Source organism: Sebastes fasciatus, chromosome 19, assembly GCF_043250625.1.
Source record: "Sebastes fasciatus isolate fSebFas1 chromosome 19, fSebFas1.pri, whole genome shotgun sequence".
NCBI classification, from domain to species: Eukaryota; Metazoa; Chordata; class Actinopteri; order Perciformes; family Sebastidae; genus Sebastes; species Sebastes fasciatus.
In genome coordinates, this window is record NC_133813.1 from 25,060,076 (window position 1) to 25,076,054 (window position 15,979).

At 40.9% G+C, this 15,979-nt stretch overlaps 1 protein-coding gene across 1 annotated transcript in view; it reads right to left on the minus strand.

The window, feature by feature from the left end:
- The window catches only part of eng (endoglin), a 61,303-nt gene extending 45,324 nt beyond the window's left edge, over positions 1-15,979 (minus strand). Inside the window, exon 1 of the mRNA XM_074618523.1 lies at positions 15,787-15,979. Within this exon, the coding sequence (XP_074474624.1) occupies positions 15,787-15,844 (58 nt within the window). The 5' untranslated portion in view covers positions 15,845-15,979. The remainder of the gene's footprint in view (positions 1-15,786) is intronic.

Sequence of the window (15,979 nt, forward strand, 5' to 3'; positions counted from 1 at the left end):
ACTCAACACCAACACACACACACGGTCTGTTGGAAACTCACTAAAGTTACTCAGACTACGTGTGCGGTGGCGAGCACGAAGCCTCCGGCAATGCTAGAGCTGCTAACGTAGCACAAACACACACAGTTTGTTGGCCACTCGCTAAAGTTCCACCGGGCAGAAACACAGCTGACAACCTGCTAAACTAAACTAAATGTGCGGTGGAGACTTTTACTGGGAAAGTGGCTGCATGTCCGCGACACTACACGCAGCATCGTAGCTGCTAAGTTAATGCTCCCGGACGGTGAACTGGAGACTCCCGTCAACCAATATCTGTTGTGCTCCTGCAGCTGGTACACCGCTGCATGCGAGGCACAAATCTTGTCGGCTAACAGTTAATAATCAGTTAACGAGGGTCGGTTATCGGTTAGGAACATTTTTCAAAATGAGCATCCCTACTTGCAACATTAACACGTTAGTTAACGTTAGCAAGTACTGTGAACTACACACAGTAGAATCTGAAGTGCAGCTGAGTCTTATGTATGAGGAGCAAAGCCTCACAAAGTAGAGCTTAGGAGGATAAAGTAGAGTCCAGTCTAGAGTTGATCTTGACATGTACATAACATTTTAACATTGTTGTATTATTTCCAATAGCTTCCTTGACAGAGTCCACTAAAAGATTCATAGACTACAGCCAGCCTGACCAACAACATCCCAGTTAAGGACTGTCCATGTGTGCGTGGACCTGTTTCCTCCATTGTCTCAAGATTTAAATTAAAACACTCTGTTAAAAAGGAAATTAATTCAGAATGCCAACCTGAACCTCCTAAATTAAGTTTCACTGTCCACATAATTATGCAGAGCTCACTGCAGCTGCACTGAGGCCAGTACGTGGCTGTGCTTGGGTGTTACCGGAGACTTTGAGATGATTTATCATTATTATTAGGGATCAACGTAGCCCCGAACAGTATACCTCCTCCTTCTTCTGCTTTCTCTCAGAAGTGTTTGAACCAGTGGGCCACCTCCGGGTCTGAGAAGTGAAGCCAATACAGAAGTGCCATAAACTTGCATTCTTTCTAATAGCCAGCAGGGGGCGACTCATCTGGTTGCAAAAAGAAGTCTGATTGTATAGAAGTCTATGAGAAAATGAGCCTACTTCTCACTTGATTTATTACCTCAGTAAACATTGTAAACATGAGTTTATGGTCTCAATCTCTAGTTTCAAGTCTTCTTCAATACAGCACGATGTTCATTTAGTAAATTATGGTCTCATTTAGAGTCAAATAGACCATAAAGCAGGGGATGCTTTAGGGCGTGGCAACATTGTGATTGACAGGTCACTACCACAGCGTTGTCCGGTCTGGGAATTGTCCGTGTTTTTTTTCTTAAAACTTTAACCCTTTAACAGTGCGTTTTCAGTTCATGAAAGTTAATTGTAACATTTTGGTTGCCTAAAAAATGTCTTATTCGGCTTTCGGTTGTAGCTCCACCCTCTCATGTCACTTCTGGTTGCAAAAAAACCAAGATGGACAAAAAGTATATACAGTACAGTCTATGGTTTGAATACGAGCACATTAAGTTCTTGACAGCAACTGTTATGACATGCTAATGGCAGCACATACACCATTCTACTAGTACGCAAAACTTCTCTAAAACACATGAAAAAGGACGACCCACCGACCAATCCAATTAGAAAATGTGCTACAAATGTTAAGTAGTGTTCGTGAATGCAAAAAAAGAGCATGTATATTTCAACGTTTGGTGGACAAAATTACATTATATTGTTACAAATGCTCTAGGAAATACGTTTTCATAATGTGGGTGCTCACTGAGGCATTAACAAGGCCAAAAAGGCTTGTATTGTAGGGTATGTGAGCAGAGCACTTATGGCCCCAGCCCACAAGCATTACATTATGCTAACAGCCCATAATGCAACTTTAAGGTAGCATTCACTTCGTTGTTACACACTATGTTAACATTATGGTGATAAGAAAGAAAAAAAATTATGTTTCAACCCATCCAACGAAAACTGGAATGAGTTTCCTCTTACTGTGAGTGGAGAGAAAGTGGAGAGCTGCAAGCAGAAAACCTATGAGAGGCTGAGAGCAGCGTGATGACAAAACACCTTCAAATAAGACACAAATAATTGAGAAGTCTCATCATACAGTATGTGCTGGAAATGACACAGTGCGGCTCCTGACTGTCCACAAAATCAGAAGCTCCTAAATGTAGAGGCACAATTCACTTGTCACTGTTACTGATTATCTGATCATCACTTTTGTTTTGAACATATTCTGGAGTGTAAGCATCTTATTGGTCAGCAGAAATAAAAATGACTAAATGTAAAAATGTCAGTAATAGGGGTAATAACCAGAGGTCACTTCTTGGAAAAAGGCCATTTCTTTATTAAAGGTCCCATATTGTAAAAAGTGATATTTTCATTGTTTTTATATTATAAAGTTGGTTTAAGTTCTATATAAATACTATGAAAGTATCGAAACGTTTCAACGTTTTCAATACACAGAGAAATACACATAGCCCATATTCAGAAACTGAGCTTTTGAATCAAGCCGTCAGGATTTCTGTCCATGTGTGATGTCACAAATCTACAATATGTAGACCATTTCAAAGTTTTAAACGTAAACATTCTAAATGTGTCCCAGTTTATTTCCTGTTGCAGTGTATGTGAATGACATCAGCTGACAGGAAGTAAACATGGACCCAAGCTGTTTGTTGCCTAGCAACGCAATTCTGTTACAATTCCATTTGAAATGCACTAAAACGGAGCGTTTCAGACAGAGGGTAAATACAGGTATATTCAAGCAGACAGCATGAGGAAAATATAGGGTTTTTTAACGTTAAAGTATGTAAACATGTTCTAGTAGGAACCCAAAATACAAGTATGAACCTGAAAATAAGCTTGATATGTCTCCTTTAAGATTCTTAAAAAATCAAAATGCTAAGAAATTTGATTTGATGGATTCAGATAAATGTTGATGCTGAGATTCAGATTTGTTTGCTGTGATTTGCTGAGGTTATGTTTTCCATATTCATAGATTTTTTTTCCTAAATACAGCATACTTGGGTTGAAATGGTGGTGAGAAGGTTTGTTGTTGGTGCTGCTGCCTGTGCGGTTTCTGTTAGCTGGCTACTCCTGCCCCGTAAATTAAAGATGCTGCCTGCCTGTGTGCAACACCGCTGCATCCACTTTGAGCCATCCGTGCTGCGCCGACACTGCAGAGTGCTACTGACATGCAGTGGCGAGGCCTTAAATTTTAAATTTCTAACTAAATGTTGATTTAGATTCAAGGGATTGAGTACCTGCGGCCCAATAACAAGCTGCCTTCGGGGCGAGTGAGCAGGCACCCTTGATTTCATGCGCTGTCGTTCATGCCTTCCCTCGTTGTAAGTCACTGTGGAAAAGAGCACCAGCTACTTGCGTTTAGATGCGAGAGGAAGATTTGTAGAGCTACAGTGCATGGCTGCATTAGCATGCAGAGGGGAGTGGGGGGGGGGCTGACGTCAAGCCCGACTGTCTCCCTTGGTCCCTTGGGGAAGGGTAAACTGTTTGTGTCCAGGGTCGGCCGACGGAGTCATGATGGGGGAAGGGGGAGGGAGGGGTCAGCGGTCCTATCGGAGTTAGTCGGAGAGGGAAAGGGGAGCTTCAAGGCTGGCTCGAGTCTCTCTCTGGACTCCACACACACATACACACACACCTATTGTCCCGGCGTTTCCGCAACTGCAGATTGAGGCCTGACCATCCACAGGAAGGTAAACAAGCCCTTATCAGTGCTCTGCAGGGGCCCGCACTGTCCCCTGGCCTCTCACCCCTGCATACTACACATTACACAACACACCAGCTTCCTGACCATCTCACCTCCCTCTGAGTCCTGGAATTCTACCCCCAAACCCCCCCCCAAAAAAAATCTTTTTGCTGATTAGTCTAGTCAGTTTAATGGCTTGAAGACTTTCCGTGTGCGCCAAGTCCTGCGTCCAATGTTTGCCGGAGAGGAACTGAGGATGTGATAGCGGGTCTGGAGACAGCCTGTCTTCACACTAGCTCTGTTTACACCTCTGGGAGCCATTCGTCCGTCGTCTCATCGTTGTCGGAAGCCGGCAGAACAACGGTGGCGTATGGAAGGTCTATGGCTCACTTCCTCCGTTGTTTTCGCTGGCTCACTTTAAGCCCTGTCTGCCGCTGGTAATTACACATTCCATATTCTTTTGATGCAGATGCATTTGATGGTATGGATTGTGGTTTCTTTGGGAGCGAGCAGCAGCTGCAGGCATGAAAAATATGCCATCAATTTTATGTAGATTCTCATAAATACTCCTCAGGTGATCTGTTATATCGCAGACACCATCAGTTCCTGGGTCTTTTCCATTCACTTATATGGTTAGTTCCCCCCCCCCCTCCCCAATACGCGAAAAGAGCACAAGCAAAACACAATTAATCATCTGAGTGTTAATTGGTGGATAGACAGACTAATTTAGCAAAGTTTCATGCTAACTGCGTGCAAACCGAAGCAGATTGAAGCTTTAGAGATTCATTGCACAGTGGTTGCCCCCAATCATTCAAGATTGATGTAGCTTTGCACAACATATGCTTCGCGGAGAACCAGCAGAGATTAGCTCGTTTTTCTTGACTGATTTTTGCCAGTAAATATTAATGCTTTCCGATACGAGGGCGGCATAGCAATGAAGGCTCTGTTATTTATTAAACATATTTAAAAGTGAAGGAAGTCAAAAGTACAACCCTTGATCAAAGTGTGAACGAAAGAAGAACGACAAAGTGCAATGCACATGATCAGAGAGGCTATCACTAGATTGATTGACAGCTCTTCTATGGTAATACTCCAACACTATACAACAGACAAATATTGTTTTAAGATTGTTGACATCAGTAAAAGAACCCTTTTTTTTATTATGAGCAGTTGAGAAACAGTAGTTCAGAGATTACAATTACAAAAAGACATCTTCAAATTTATATGGTTACAAAAAACCCACCGGGCCTCTAAGAACATGAAGGTTTTTGAATTATGTCAGAGATCTGAGATGGCTTACAAGTTTATGATTTCATTTTCAAATCATTTATTTAACTAATGGACATGTCTGAACTGGGGAGAGTTGTTAAACAAGTGTAACTTTATTCCCTCCAGCGTCTGCGAGAAGATTAAGTATCCAGAGTTTCACTGTTGGATTTGTTGTAGTTGCAGTATATGAGCAGATTAAAATAATCTGTCAGATGTCCCGAGGCATTTTCGTTGAGTCACATCACTCTGCTTTCGAACATATCACAGAAATACGAGCAAATGAAAAATCCAGCGTCCAGATCCAGGGAGGATTCTCTCATCACATCAAACATAAACGCACATACTGCACACACACACACAGCCAGACATCAGAGAGAGATTTCAGCTCTCTAAATACAGATTGACCGGTGTGGCACCTGAATCAACAGGAAAACTACCCACCCAGTGCTTGAATCAAGAGGTGCTGCCGTTACACAACAGTCTGCTGCACACTGCACAGCACTGACCACTTTAGAAATCAGACTATGTCTATGCAGAAATATAGTATTTTCTCTTATGGAAAAGTACTTAGTACAAAAAAAATTGCATTATCATGCTCTAAAAAATGCTATTTTGGGATTTGTTGGAATTTCCTTTAGGCCAAAAGAAAAGTTCAAAGCTATTCGTTCGTGCAAAAACATGACACGAAGCATTTGAGCTGACATTTTAGCCGAGAACATTTTATTCATGGCTATTCAGGGACAGATTAAGGGGCTGATTCTGCCCAGCATAACAGTACCCTCATTAATAAAAGTCACTGGTGAATAAAGTTTTAAGTGAAATGAAGACATATGATGGAATATATAATCTTGTTTTGCCAGAGATCGGAAGCCCTCCCTATACTCTGAGCACCTTTGACAAAAAGTCACAGGTGAGTCGGCTGAGTTTTCCCTCCACATTCCGTCCAGGTACATTTCCTGTGTTTGTGCAGACCCCTTGACGTTGACCCTGGGTAGACAGACCTAGAGATTAGAGCACATAATGCCATGCCTTATCGGAGCAGACAGCAGCCATGTTGATATGAGCATAAGTGGTCGCCATGCTGACGAGGCGTTTATCTCGCCCGCTACTAATGAGCCATTCAGTGCTCATGTGACTGCATAATGAAAAGCGTCTGGCCGGAGGGGTCACTCGGCGACGCAGCAAAAAGGCCATAATGATGAGAATTATAGATTTCTAACCGCTTCATACATACTAAACTCTTTCTGTACTTTAATGAATTAGAAGCAGGATTGACCATTGCAGCAATGCTTGAGTGCCGTCTAGAATAAGGGGGAACCCAGTTATGTAACATAGAGATGTACAGTATACAAGGGTTATTGTTTTCAGCTTTTTCAGTTGTTGTCAGGCAATCAAATGTGCGTTATCAGTCGCTATACCATAGATGTGGGTCAATAGGGGCCTACTACATCCACTAGTAGGTTTTATCATCTATTGACATGGCAGATCACTGAAAGAAGGTATAAAAAGAACACAACAGCGACCTCTAGCGACGGTAGTAATCACGACAGTAGCAGAAGTGGAAGTGAGGCTCTGTAGTATAGACAGCATGAAACTCCATATGTGGTGTAGGTTGGGGACGATGATGAGGAGGGGACACAAAACAAATGCTTTTCACCCAGGAGGCCAGGTTTCGCATCCCGCGTGAAACCAATAATGTGTAGTTGTCTTCGTGTTCACAAGTGTTAAGTTTCACTTTTCTGTTTTCATGCCCATTTTCAGGTCATTACTTGTATTTTATGTTTCTACTAGAACATGTTTACATGTTGTAATGTTTAAAAAAAAACTTTATTTTCTTCAGGTCTGCCTGAAAATACCTGTATTTACCCTCTGTCTTTCAACGGAATTGCAAAGAAATTGCGTTGCAAGGCAACAGTTTGGGTCCATGATTACTTCCTGTCAGCTGATGCTATTTACATACACGGAATGCAACATTTTTAAAATTATTAATTCACAATTATAATTTTTTTTTTCAGGAAAAGCCATACTTTTATTCAGCACCTTTCTAAAAGGCTCTGTGGATGTATTATTTCTTCAAAAATAACCATCTACATAAAAATTTTATCAATAAGAACTTTAACCAAATGGTTTTGTTGCCTAAACCTAAAGAAGCCTTTTTGTTCGTGTTCAAAGCGTAACATCTCATTCAGTTTTACAACGTGTTGCTTTTAGGTTTTGCTTTCACTTTTACAATGTAGCAGGCATAGTAGGCTCCTAATGACCCGCATTTATGGTGCTTATGGCGATCAATAATGCCTATTTAATGGCCTGATAACAGTTGAAGCATCAGTCATTAATCTTTTTATCTGATTTTCACCTTTATTTCTGTTGTTCAAAACAAATACTGATACATTTCCGGATTTATTTCCAAATTTAAATCAGAAAGAGAATATCTAACACTGAAAAAAAGCCCCTTTGCATTATATATATATATCTTGCATATTGTCGCTTAAAATGGAAAACAGAATAACATTACATGCCATTCAATTGTATGTTTGTTCTTTTAAAATCCCACAAATAGCATTATTTATGTGCCACACTGCATGTTAGAACCATCTCGATAAACAGTCAAGTGTTAGCTGGCGAAAGTCATGTGGGAACAAACAGCGGAGAGGAACCTAGCGTTAGTGAGGCTCTCTCACACACACTGCATTCTCAAACAGAGGAAAAGCGAGGCAGTCAGCAATGGATTGTTATTTGGGAGGGGCATAACATAGAAGGAGATTGAAATCGGTCTGAGGCAGCGACAAGTGGTCGCGTCTCCCTGCCACCCAGTCTGACTGCAGGCAAAGCTGGCTCACCACAGTAAAACAGGGGAAGTGGACTGTTTTGACTCTCAACGCCATTTTTAACATGAAGTTTTTTTCTTTTTTTTGCTTTCAGCTTATTCTACTACAGCATGCATTCAGAGAAACATCTCTTTTCATTTCTTGTTTTATTTTTAAATTCCTGACACCCTGGGTATTTCTCTATATCTTTTTGTCTAATTACTCTTTTATTTTCACTTTTTCTAACTTATCATTTAACTGGGTCTCCCTATCTCCCAGTCTTTATCTCTGTCTAGTCCTTTTTTTCCTATCTCTGCTGTGTTTCTAATCCCCTATTTACACATCTTCCCTCTGAACCACTTATCTGCTCTTTGACAGTCACATAAATTTGACCCCCCCACTTCCTTACTGTCTCCATGAATCAGTCTCTATGAATTCTGTTATCTCGGTTCGTCTGTCTGTCTGTCTCGCTCCCTTTTCCCTCTTTAGGATTCATTTTCAGACGGCCCTCCCTCCTTTCTCCAGCGGCTCGCTAATCACTTTTGTGCTTTTCCTCCAACCCGTGGAGGGAGACTCTGGGGTAGGCAGCAAAATGCAGCAGGAGGTCTGGCAGTTAACATCACGATGCCTGGCTCCCACTGGGAAAGTTGTTACAGAAAGGGGAATATTCAACGCCACTTCCCCGCCAGGAAACGCCGGGCGCACAGTGGATAAAAATCACTAAATACAAAGACTTCAGTGGGACGCAAAGATAATTGTTTATGTGTACGACTGCTTCAGCCGGCTTAAGTGGTAGCGCTTCTTGTGCTTGGAATTATAAAGTGGTCTGGAAATAAAAAATTTAAATCTTCTCCGAAGGAGGTCCTATACAACTAACACCCATGTAATAAGCAGCTAGGCAGACAGAATCTGAGGACGTCCTTTAAAGACCAATCAGCCGAGCAATGCTGGATAGGAAAATACATAATATGTGCTCAAATTTATTTATAAGCCTTTAAGGGGCCGACTTCACACATGATGATCAGTTTACTAATCATGGGGGAGTACTGATTAGCCTGTGACAACAATTGTATATATAATGTCTTCTGTGTCTCTGGAGCTAATAACCCTGATTATGTCATCAGTTGGGGTGGGGAAAAAATAAATTGATACAGCATAGTAACCTGTTAACAATCCGACTGCCCGGCCGCTATTCTGTGTTTCAGATGTTGTAGCGGGCTCAGTCTTACAGCTAGAGTGTAGATACTGGTATATGAAATTAGAAAACCTAAGGAATCCATTGGTGTCAACCATGTTATACTAGCTTGTCGAGAAGACAGCTAAATAACGCTCCAAAGTGACGCTAAATTTTGGCGAGGAAAAACTGGCATGGCCATTTTCAAAGAGGTCCCTTGACCTCTGATCTCAAGATATGTGAATGAAAACTTAGGGATGCCCCGATACCGATACTGGATCAGATATCAGGATGATACTGACTCAAATAGCTGGATTGGATATTGATGACAATGGGGCCGATCAATTCAGTTTTATGTTTATATACTATATATATTACATAATGTAATTGTTGGTGCATTAAAAGGGTTTACAGTTGAATTGTAATTCCTTACCAAGTTGTTGATGCGTGATTTATTATTTTAATACTAAAGAACAATTAAATAAAACTTATATCTATGTACTGTATTTATTGGTCACATTTTGTTTTACAAAGATAGGAGAGCAATGTTTAGGTCAAGCCTGATGTTGCCTTACACATACAAGAATGATCCCTGTCACTTCCACACAGTGAGGCATACAGCTTATTAATTAAACACTGGTATCGGATCGGTACTCGGTATTGGCCGATTGACCCAAAGCCCTGGTATCGAGACTGAAATAGTTGGATCGGTGCATCCCTATGAAAACTCTGAGATGAACGGAGTGAAAACTGTATCTTATTAGATAAAATAGATGTCGATAAACTGGATCATTTCTAGTTGAAAAAAGGTAATAAATCGCAATGTATCGCTAAATGTTTAAAATCGCAATAAGATCGTATAGTGACTTAACTATCGTGATAATATTGTATCGTGGGGCCTCTGGTGATTCCCAACACCTAGTCATCAGGGTTATTTTCAGCTGGAAATTTGGAGACAACAAATTTATAACAGAATGCCTGTGTTACAAACTGAGGGTGTACGGTTTGTATGAGTGTCTGCAAGGCAGAGACGGTCTGATAAAAGACACTATTGAGTTAAATTATGCAAAATTCTAACAATACACTAAAACTCAACAAACTAAAACTCTGAATATCTCGGCCTCTGCTGCTCCAATTTTGACCTCTCTTTTTAAATCTGTCCCCCCAACTTTATGGATGAGAAATACTAAATCGTCGCAGTAACCCTCTAAGAGGTGAGTCAAACTGTATTCAGAAGTAAATTATATACATTGCCCTGTCTGAGGCAGATGTTATATCACATCCGTAAGGAAAGGCGCCAAATGAAATGCATTCATTAGATGCCTTTCAACAACACAGCTGCAAGAAATTGTTGCAAGTAGCAGTGCACAAGCTGACTGAAATAAATAAGATTAACAAGCGAGTAAGAAAAATAAAAACAGGCAATATAGTTAATAGCTTGAGAGAAAAGGTAAATCTTTAACATGTTTTATTAAAAAGGGAAGGAGCAAACATAGCAGAAGAATTAATTCCACTATTGCAAAGATATCAGCGCCTGTGTGGTCTTGGCACAAACAAATAGCCCAGTTAAACGACTAAAGGGATTTAGACGAATCGCAGTAGCACAGGCGCTCAGAGATAAACCCGTAGGTTGGACCATGTAAGGCCTTCAAAACAAACAGCTACATTTTAAACACAATTAACCTCACAGGGAGGCAGCGTAGTGAAACTAAGACCAGTGTGATGTTGTCTGTTTTATTGGAGCCTGACAGAAGCCTGTCCAGAGATTATGGATGAGCTGGAGACAAGAAAGAGAGGCCTGACTGACTGATCCCAGCATATAGGGAATTCTAATAATCGAGGTGTATAAGGTGAAAGCACGGATGACATTTTCTTGGCTTGAAAGAGATGAGGCAGTGGGTGACTTTAGATATAATACAGAGCTGATGAAAACAGGATCTTGTGTCGAACTCCAGCGTGAAATTAAGAAATGTGTCTGGGGTTCTTTTGCCTTTGGTCTTAGATTGGCAGACAGACAATGAGTTGAATCTGCAGTAATTTCCATCAAGTATAATCTTTACATTTTGCAAAATTGGTCAGATTATTTGGAAGATATATAGATCTAGGGCTGCAAGAGTACTGATATTTCCATCGTTTGGTATTAAAACAACTCAACAATGTTCCCCAGTGGGAACATTTGAAATGATGCAACAATTTATAGGGCTGTCAATCAATTCAAATGAATCACATATATTTTTTTCTGTTCAAAACTGTACCTTAAAACGAGATTCGTCAAGTATTTATTACTCTTATCAACATGGGAGTGGGTAAATATGCTTACTTTACGCAAATGTATGTATATTTGTATTATTGTAAATCAATTAACAACACAGAGCAATGACAAATATTGTCCAGAAACTTGCCCACTTTATGATAATCACATGCAGTTTGAGGCAAGTCATAGTCAAGTCAGCACACTGACACACTGACAGCTGTTGTTGCCTGTTGGGCTGCAGTTTGCCATGTTATGATTGGAGCATATTGTTTTATGCTAAATGCAGTACCTGTGAGGGTTTCTGAACAATATCTGTCATTGTTTTGTGTTGTTAATTGATTTCCAATAATAAATATATACATACATTTGCATAAAGCAAGCATATTTGCCCACTCCCATGATGATAAGAGAATTAAATACTTGACAAATCTCCCTTTAAGGTACATTTTGAACAGAAAATCTAAAACATTTGCAATTAATTTGTGATTAAATGCGAATAATATTTGAATCAATTGACAGCCCTAATATCTATACAACCAATGTGTTCATGATTAAAGTGTTTACCGGAGCACAAGTTCATCGATCTAGCCTCTTAATTTTGCTCTCAAATTGCACCAGATTGATGCGTTTCACTTTAAAACGTAGGCTACAAAATGTTCTTTCTAAATGCATGATGTGTCCAAAGTCTGTGAGTAATCGTGTTAAATAATCGTGATCTCAATATTGACCAAAATAACTGTGATTTTTGCTATAATGGAGCAGCTCCAGTCATCATACTGCATCTGTCCAAAAGATAAATAAATGCATGACAACAGAACGCAGGCCAGCAGCGTGCTCGATTTAAGTTTCCAGTTTCAGGAGTAGGAGTGTATGAGTCTCAGACATAGACCTCTGGCTTTACCGGGTCACTTGGCAAGGTTATGTATCGATCATATTTACATAGAGTATATATTATGTATCTAGGATATCTCTAGATACACAGCAGATATGGCCAAGAAGTGTTTGGGTTACTTAAACTGTGTGTAGCAACAGCTACCATGCTTTAGACATCACAACATGATTTAATAAGCCTGATATCCAGGAGCTGACAGGGTAAACAAAGCTAAAGCAAAAAACCTGAGCTCGAGTTAAGACACACTCCGGCGTTGCCTTCAACTGGCCGAGAGCGTCGTGGGATTTGTCGCAGGCTGCAGGCTATTTTTGATTTACTTTTACTTTTTCTGTGTTTACTTCTTCTTTTGAGGAACTTTCACATCGCGTCGGCTCCCACAGTGACTTGCAGCTGGCAGCCGAAGATGCTATTAAACAAACAGACTCAGAATCCCGGTGAATAATATAGGTGCTGCTTTATTTTTGCAGCGCCTTACTCAGTCTGGGAACGTGCAAATTTGATTTTTGCACGGCCTTAGTGAGTCACACCTCGTGTTTGTGCTTCATTTGTTCAACAACAGCAACACAGTGCTAAGCCCAGGAGACAACGTCAGAGAAAATGACAGATTAATATGACAATACTGGACTATATAATGATGAATAAAACAATGCCCGAGATAGATGAATTCATACATGTCACACCAATGTTTTGACTAACAACATTTGGGTACACAAGGTCAGAGTAGCCTGCTGTCTGAGATCAGTGTCACGGCTCCCTCTGGGTCGTCTCCTAAAGCTGCTGTAGCCGGGAAAAAAAATAATAAGAAGAGAAATCCTTAGATCCTCTTTCAAGAAAGAAAGAAAATGATGGCGAATTCAGGACTATGTGTCACAGAGGCAATTAAGGCTGAGCTAAACAGCTCCGCGCAGACTCCCACCAGCAGACAGCGAGACCGGTCCCCCGCGGTGGAAGCTACACGAGGTCAACTCTCCGCAGGTCTGCCAGTTGGCCAAAAAATACCTCTGTATCCCTGCCACCAGCACCCCTGCCGAGGGGGTGTTTAGCACTCGTGGCAATATTGTGATTTGTCATACAGTAGGTCAGCACTAGAAGGCAGAGATTCAGCGAACAGGCTTGTTTTTCTGGCACACGATCTTAACAGTGATGCATGCCTGCCAGGGCCAATTTGCCTTATTTAAAAAAGCAAGTTGGAGACGCCAGTTTCTGGTCTATGTTTGTAGACACAGAGTGCGAGAGAGGTTATTTGGCACTGAAGTGTTTTGTTTCACCTTCAAGTGCATCATTGGAAAATAAAAGCGGACAACCTTATTTTGTTGACAGTTTGTGTTAAAACTGTATTTCATGACAACACGGTTCATTGTGTGCTTTCGTTTATGGCGTTTAGAGTGTGAGGGAAATTGTATTTTATACACTCAAGTAGGGCTGAAACTTATTATTTTCATTGTCAATTATTTTCTCGATTGATTAATTTTCATGCCAGCGTGTCTATTTACCAGTAAACAACTTATACATGCATGTTACTTTATAGCCCTGTGATGGGCTGGCAACCTGTCCAGGGTGTACCCCGCCTTCGCCCAATGTCAGCTAGGATCGGCTCTCTAGACCCCCCGCGACCCTGAATAGGATAAGCGGTTACAGATAATGGATGGATGGATGTTACTTTATTTTGTTGGCTATTACTTTTGTTTTTTTGTTGTTGTTTTTATTTATTAACTTTTATCTAAATGCGACAATACATGTAAAATATTGTAAAATTAAGCCTGCAACTAACGATTATTTATTATTTTCTCGATTAATCGATTAGTTGTTTGGTCTATAAAATGTCAGAAAATGTTGAAAAATGTCGATCAGTGTTTCCCAAAGCCCAAGATGACGTCCTCTAATGTCTAATTTTTCTTTTTATATTTATATTATAAAATCTGATGAGTAGATTTGGAACATTCTATTGAAGATATTTGCAACAAAAAGGTAATAATAATTAAATGCATTAATTTGCATTGTTTTATTAATTGAAAGCCATGTGACCACCCCAAACTGCCAGACTGCTGCAGGGGAGTGAGACCCAAACACCCTGAAGCAGCAGCAGAGCAGAGCGCCGGTAAGAGTGCGAGGCTGGATTATGGCCTGAGGGCACAGGGAGGGTGTCAGATCCCTTTGCCACCTTGTAGGGATTACATGTTTGGATTTGATACGGCCAGCCACAGGCAAACCGGTGGAGGGAGTGTTAGAGGGAGGCCAAAAGAGGAGGATCATAGAAAATTTATAAGCGCCCCCACATGTTTTTTTCTTGTTTCTTGTGCCAGGGCTGTCTTTCAATAAACTATTCTTTGTCACTAAAACCTGCACAAACAAATTGCTTCCCAAGATGACTCAGTGGTTCAATAGTCTGAATATGGTGTGGAGTTGCATAGGCTTTGAATTCATCTCTTGTGTCATCATATTTATCCCCCCACTCTATCAAAACATTGTATACTATATCATCTCTGAGTTGTTGTAAGGATACACCATCATTCAAGCCAAAAGACTCGGTAGTAAAAACCTGATTTAGCGTGCAAGCAAAAAAACACCAAACTGTTCAGAATAAAATGATGTCAGAACACAGATTCATGTCTGCCTTTGAACTTTAGGTTAACAGAAATACACCCTGGAGGCTCAAAGGTCACTAAATCCAGCGGCCTGTTGTCGAAGGTTATGGTGCCTTCAAATAAAACTTGTGAGCTCGTGTTTTACAACATGGGAAGTCTTGTACACGATATGCTCGGCGTTCCAAGTGGTTAAATCGTGAGAACACCGAGAACACGGCTGCTAAGCAATAGCAATATTAATGGTGCCTTCAAATGGGGTCATGTTTACCGTGTCCACGAGGAGTCCATATGAACTCTTGACCTCTTGTGGCATTCGCGTCCTTGTAAGTGGAAAGTTTCTGAAAGCTCAGAGTTCACGACTTGTGACATGTTTGTTGACGTTGTCAGAAATGGTGGAGGCCGTGGAAGTTTATTTTTCAATGCATAATAAGTGAATATATTGTAATTTTAGCCTTCTGTTAGCCTCTGTAGCTTCTAGATGACGACTTCTATTGCCGTTGCTTAGCCGTTATGTTCTCACGTCTTAACCACATGAACGCCAAGCATATCGTGTAGACAACTTCCCATGTGGTAAACACAAGCTCACGAGTTTCATTTGAAGGCACCATAACGTTACTGTCGGCGTCTAGAAGCCACAGAGAATCACAATTTAGAAAGCTAGCAAGTGGGTAACATAATGCAGTAAATGCAAAGTCATAATGACAGAGGAAAAAGATGAGGCTGCTGGGAATATCAACATTTTCTTCAGACATATAATTAAACTACGACATCATACAACTAAAATTACAACATATTCACCTATTATGCACGGAAAAATTAACTTACATGGCCTCCGTCATTTCTGACAACATCAACAAACACGTCACAACTCGTGAACTCGGAGCTTTCAGAAACTTTGCACTTGTCAAGGTTGTGAATGCCACAAGAAGGGGGGCGTTCATATGCACTCTTCTCGTGAACGTGGTTAACACGACCCCATTTGAAGGCACCGCTATACACATGTTTTTGCATGAAACCCAGTCACATAAGATCGAAATACTGAATACCAGCTGGTGCACTTACCAGAAGCTGCAACAGTGATGCATAGCAGAAGGGCAAACCGCGCCACGTGACCCTCCATCTCTGGTCAGTTTAAAGTTTGTGGAAGAGGAGTCTCTGGGGGGGTTGGAGATGCTCGGGCAGAGGTTGAAGTGTCCTCCTCGTCTGGTGGCGGAGCAAAAGTGACTGTGGCAGCAGGAGAGCAGACAATTCCAGC